This window comes from Hordeum vulgare, chromosome 4H (assembly GCF_904849725.1).
Source record: "Hordeum vulgare subsp. vulgare chromosome 4H, MorexV3_pseudomolecules_assembly, whole genome shotgun sequence".
In the NCBI taxonomy this organism is placed as follows: Eukaryota; Viridiplantae; Streptophyta; class Magnoliopsida; order Poales; family Poaceae; genus Hordeum; species Hordeum vulgare.
Genome location: NC_058521.1, coordinates 548780772 through 548786771, shown reverse-complemented (window position 1 = coordinate 548786771; position 6000 = coordinate 548780772). Strand labels below are relative to the sequence as shown.

At 47.9% G+C, this 6000-nt stretch overlaps 1 protein-coding gene across 1 annotated transcript; it reads left to right on the top strand.

Annotated features, from left to right (window-relative positions):
• Positions 1-2413: 2413 nt before the first annotated feature.
• LOC123449431 (polyol transporter 5-like) lies at positions 2414-4551 on the top strand. Its single transcript, XM_045126652.1, has 2 exons — positions 2414-2619; positions 2726-4551. Exons 1-2 carry the CDS (start codon positions 2496-2498, stop codon positions 4162-4164), a joined length of 1563 nt encoding a protein of 520 aa, XP_044982587.1. The 5' UTR covers positions 2414-2495; the 3' UTR covers positions 4165-4551.
• The last annotated feature ends 1449 nt before the right edge of the window (positions 4552-6000 follow it).

The following is a 6000-nucleotide window of genomic DNA, read 5'->3' as shown; positions in this document are numbered from 1 at the left end:
GTATTGTTTGTAAAAGATAACTTCTCAAAAAAAATTATAAGACAGGTGTCCACTAGAGTTGTACTAACTACCGCGGAATCAAGCTGATGAGCCATACTATGAAGCTATGGGAGAGAGTCATTGAACACCGCTTAAGAAGGTTGACAAGTGTGACCAAAAACCAATTTGGTTTCATGCCTGGGAGGTCTACCATGGAAGCCATCTTCTTGGTACGACAACTGATGGAGAGATACAGGGAGCAAAAAAAGGACCTTCATATAGTGTTCATTGATTTGGAGAAGGCCTATGATAAGATACCTCGGAATGTCATGTGGTGGGCCTTGGAGAAACACAAAGTCCCAATAAAGTACATTACCCTCATTAAGGATATGTATGATAATGTTGTGACAAGTGTTCGAACAAGGGATGGCGACACCGATGACTTTCCAATTAGAATAGGACTACACCAAGGGTCAGCTTTGAGCCCTTATCTTTTTGATTTGGTGATGGATGAGGTCACAAGGGATATACAAGGAGATATCCCATGGTGCATGCTCTTTGCGGATGATGTGGTGCTAGTCGATGATAGTCGAACGGGGGTTAATAGAAAGTTAGAGTTATGGAGACGGACTCTAGAACCGAAAGTTTTTAGGCTTAGTAGAACTAAAACTAAATACATGATGTGCAATTTTAGTGCTACTGGGCACGAGGATGGAGAGGTTAGCCTTGGTGGGCGGGTGGTACCGGAGAGAGACACGTTTCGATATTTGGGGTCCATGTTGCAGAAGGATGGCGATATCGATGAAGACATGGGCCACCGAATCAAGGCTGGGTGGATGAAGTGGCGCCAAGCTTCTGGCGTACTCTGTGACAAGAGAGTGCCGCAAAAGCTAAAAGGCAGGTTTTATAGGACAGCTATCCGACCTGCGATGTTGTATGGCGCGGAGTGTTGGCCAACCAAGAGACGACATATCCAACAGTTAGGTGTAGCAGAGATGCACATGTTGAGATGGATATGTGGCCACACAAGGAAGGATCGGGTACGGAATGACGATATACGAGAGAGACTTGGGGTAGCACCGATTGAAGAGAAGCTGGTCCAGCATCATCTCAGATGGTTTGGACATATTCAACGGAGGCCACCGGAAGCGCCGGTGGAGAGCGGACGGATAAAGCGTGCTGAGAATGTTAAGAGGGGTCGTGGTAGACCAAACTTGACATGGGAGGAGTCCATTAAGAGAGACCTGAAGATTTGGAATATTGACAAAGACTTAGCCGTGGACAGGGGTGCGTGGAAGTTAGCTATCCACGTTCCAGAGCCATGACTTGGCTTCGAGATCTTATGAGATTCAACTCCAGCCTACCCCAACTTGTTTGGGACTGAAAGGCTTGGTTGTTGTTATTGTTTGTAGGTGACCACTAGAGGAGAAACAGAGGTCTTGTACTGGAAATATCACTGGGACAAAACCATGAATATGTACGAGATAAATGTCAGCAATGATGTACATTTTTATTGCTTCTTGTGTTCTTCGTACTGTTATGATATTTTATGTATAGATTGAAAGATTTTTCCAGAAAGGGTTAACAGTGACTAACACTTCATCCGTTTCAAATTTAAATTAAAACCATGACAAGACTTATGAAACGGAGGAAGTACATCATTATTGTGATATGCTGAATTTACAATATTAGAACAAACTATTAGCCAAACAAAACATTTGTTGGCCGGTTTACCAGTTTGTTACACGTCATGCTCGTATATATAACATGAACAAATGTGCTTCCTCTCTACTTAAAACTAAAATGAAGTGTAGCTCTGAACTTTTTGTGGGTGTAGAAAAATAAAGGAGGAACGGTTTTGGGACATTCTAGGATCGTTGTCATCTCGACGCTACAGGTGGGAAATTGCAGCCGGTGGAAATATATTACGGCTTTGTTAAAAATCAGTAGATTGAGACTTCAGAAAGTCTTAATCAATACTATAATTCGTTGATTTTATATTAAGATTCGTGTAGATAATTTTTTTCATTTTTTTTTTTGCATATTATGCTATTTGACAGAGAAGTCTTAGTCGACAAAGACCTAGACACACCCATTATATTAACCCGGACAGTCGCAACGTAGACTAGTATCTTTCTCTACTGAAAAGGACATAAATTGGCAATCAGAACACACCAATTCTACGTTTGCAAACTCCAATCACAATAGAACACAAATTCTTCCTTTATTCAGCGATACATACGTGGAGAAATTAAATGCACTTCTTCATTTGAGAACTAGTCTTATGCAGGCCGCAGCTCATGTCAGTGGCTCCACATGAAAACAGGGTCCAAGACTATCCCGCAGATTCGCGCGGCGTTTTTCTCAAGTGATAGCAACGCCCGGGGTCCGAGCGGGGGTATTAATTTGAGGACGAAGACCAGAAGCAGCAGTGCGGGTTCGGGCAGGAGCAGGACACGGCGAGTGTGCCGAGAACCACTTGGCATACAAACTTCCTCCCCCGTTTCAGCTTCACCATGTCCAAGGATGTGGCCGCCGACATCCCCGCCGCTGAGGCGCCGGCGAAACGGCCCCCACTCAACAAGTACGCCCTCGCCTGCGCCATCCTCGCCTCCATGAACTCCATCCTCCTCGGCTATGGTTCGTGCACCTCTTCCCTCACTAGCTACGTACCCAGTGATGCGTGCGTACGTGCAGCTATTGACATTCTTGTGTTTGTGCATGCGCGCGCGGCGCGATGGAGCAGACGTCTCGGTGATGAGCGGCGCGCAGATATTCATGAAGAGGGACCTGAACATCACGGACACGCAGATCGAGATCCTCGCCGGCATCATCAACATCTTCTCGCTCGTGGGCTCGCTCGCGGCGGGCCGGACGTCCGACTGGATCGGCCGGCGGTACACCATGGTCCTCGCGTCGGTCATCTTCTTCGCGGGCGCGCTCATCATGGGCCTCGCCCCGAGCTACGCGGTCCTCATGCTCGGCCGCTTCGTGGCCGGCGTCGGCGTCGGCTACGCGCTTATGATCGCGCCGGTGTACACGGCCGAGGTCGCCCCGACCTCCGCCCGTGGCCTGCTCACGTCCTTCCCCGAGGTGTTCATCAACACCGGGGTGCTCCTCGGCTACATCTCCAACTTCGCTTTCCACGGCCTGCCCGTCCACCTCAGCTGGCGCGCCATGTTCCTCGCGGGCGCCGTGCCGCCGGTCTTCCTCGCCATCGGCGTCCTCGCCATGCCGGAGTCGCCGCGGTGGCTCGTCATGCAGGGGCGCATCGGGGACGCGCGCCGCGTGCTCCAGAAGACCTCGGACTCCCCTGAGGAGGCCGTGGAGCGGCTCGCGGACATCAAGAGCGCCGTCGGCATCCCCGAAGGGATCGCCGACGACAATAACGAAGAGTTGGTCGCCATCGTCCGCAAGAACAAGGGCACCCACGGGGAGGGCGTCCTGAGGGACCTGCTGCTCCACCCGACGCCGCCGGTGCGTCGCATCCTGATCGCCTGCCTCGGCCTCCAGTTCTTCCAGCAAGCCTCCGGCATCGACTCCGTGGTGCTGTACAGCCCACGGGTGTTCCAGCAGGCCGGCATCAAGACCGACGCCAACACACTCGGAGCCACCATCTCGGTGGGCGCGACCAAGACGCTCTTCATCCTCGTGGCCACGTTCCTCCTCGACCGCGTCGGCCGGAGGCCGCTGCTCCTCACGAGCGCCGGCGGGATGGTGGTGTCGCTCGTGACGCTGGCGTCGACGCTGCACGTGATCGCCCAGCGGACGTCACCGGCGGACGGGGCGACGGCGCTGTCGGGGGTGAGCATCGCTTCCGTGCTGACGTTCGTGGCGTCCTTCTCGATCGGGATGGGGCCCATCGCGTGGGTGTACAGCTCGGAGATCTTCCCGCTGCGGCTGCGAGCGCAGGGGTGCGCGCTGGGCACCGCGATGAACCGGATCATGAGCGGGGCCATCACCATGTCCTTCTACTCGCTCTCCAACAAGATCACGCTCGCCGGGAGCTTCTACCTCTACGCCAGCATAGCTGCCGCCGGGTGGGTGTTCATGTTCTGCTTCCTGCCGGAGACGAGGGGCGAAGGTCTGGAGGACACGGAGAAGCTCTTCGGTGGTACTGGCGATGCCGTGGAGAAGGAAGATGAGCATGGGCATGCCAAGTCCACGCAGTTGACTACTCGGTAGTGAGTCAACACTGTATGTGGTATACTGTTAGCGGTCGTCCAAAAGTGAAAGATTCAATAACTCGCTGAATATTCCTACTTGTGAGTTTGGATTTTGCCGGTCAGATTTGTAGACATACATGGATGCGCCTACGTACGATCAAAGCAACAAGCCAACAACTACATACCAGCTAAATTTGATCTTCTGTAACTTTTTGAATACTTCTACTACTTGTGATTCGGATCCTGAATGTCAGATTTCTAGAAGGACCCTGATAAGTGACGAAAGTCAATGTTAGTTACAAGCACATGGCAAGATGGCTAGTTATGTAAAGGTGGTAACTTTAGTGGACAAGCATGATAATATTTGTACTTTAGTTTATTTTTGACAAAAATGTGTCTTGTATTATTGAAATTTGTCGTCCTTGTGTGACTGGAATTATCATGAAAAAACGTCATGGGCGGAGTGCCACGTACCTGATGTATGATACTTATTATTCAGATTTCTAGAAATGAACGGATGGATTCTGCCGGTCAAATTTATAGATATAGATGGCTACGCTTACGATTAACCTTCCTATCAGTTTACTTCTTCCGAAGCTGCAAATACATTAGAGTTTCAACATATACCATATCCATTTTTGTTTACGAAACCTCACAAGAGGGGCGGGGAGCTCTCGTGTTAGCCCTCTTTCAATGCATTGATGCATAAATGAGATGCTAATTAAATTAAAAATCTTAACAACTAATCTTTTAAATACATAGTTATTTGGTTTTTATAGTTAAGCTTTCCTTATATAATTGTTTGACAACTAAATTTCTTCATCCAAAGGTTGGTAGGCATAGGTCCATACGTCTGGCATAGTTTTTTCTTTTCTTATGGTCATCATAATGCTTTCTTCTCTTTAATTACTGGACCTTTATAACTACCAAACGTTTGAATTTTAGCAATAGCAAGGGCGATCCTTATTTTACTTTAATTATTATACATGCATGTATTAGAATGACTAATTTTCATTTTATGTACACTTCTTTTTCTAATTACATGCATATAAGCATTAGAGGATAAAAAGATGATATCATCCTAAATTCTTTCTGTTTTCAAGCTTTAAAATGTTTTGTAGCTCAAACCGTCGCTCCGAATGAAAAACCGTTTTCACATAAAAGATTCGTCGCGACGAGACCTTCGAAAATAGATCCCATGTTGCTATGTTTTGACGACTTTTTTTAGGTCAGAAGTTACCATGCTCGTAGTACTAAATTATTATGGTGTTTACACTGAAGTTATCGGAGGTGTTTCAACTTTTTTTTTTGCCTAGGTCGAAAATTTACCATGATGTTTATAAGTAAATTATCATGTCTACAGTATCTCCTATCATCGATGACGTGCCTCGGCCATAGGGTGAGGTCCACATGCCGACATGGCATGACTCACTTTATAAACAGAACTTTGGGGGTCGTGTCAGTCCAGGGCTGTTTTAGTGTGTGTCGGGTTGTACCGTACCCGAGTCGGCTTGTTGGCCACCTATAATCAGGTCTGTGGCGCGTAAAATACCATGCTATTTACGCAAAAATTATCGGATGTATATGGAGATATTTCATCACCCCCCCCCCTCACCATCGTCGTCAAAGTTACCAGGACTAGTGTACATAAGTTATCGGGTCTATGATGTGTGAGTTACCATGCTATTCAGACAAAAGTTACTGATAGGATATTTCATCAACTCTCCATGCCCTGTCACCTAAGTTACCATGACCGAGGTACATAAGTTATCAGCTCCATGATGTGTGAGTTACCATCTATTCACACAAAAATTACCGGGGGCATATTTCATCAACCCTCCCCCCATACAAAAGT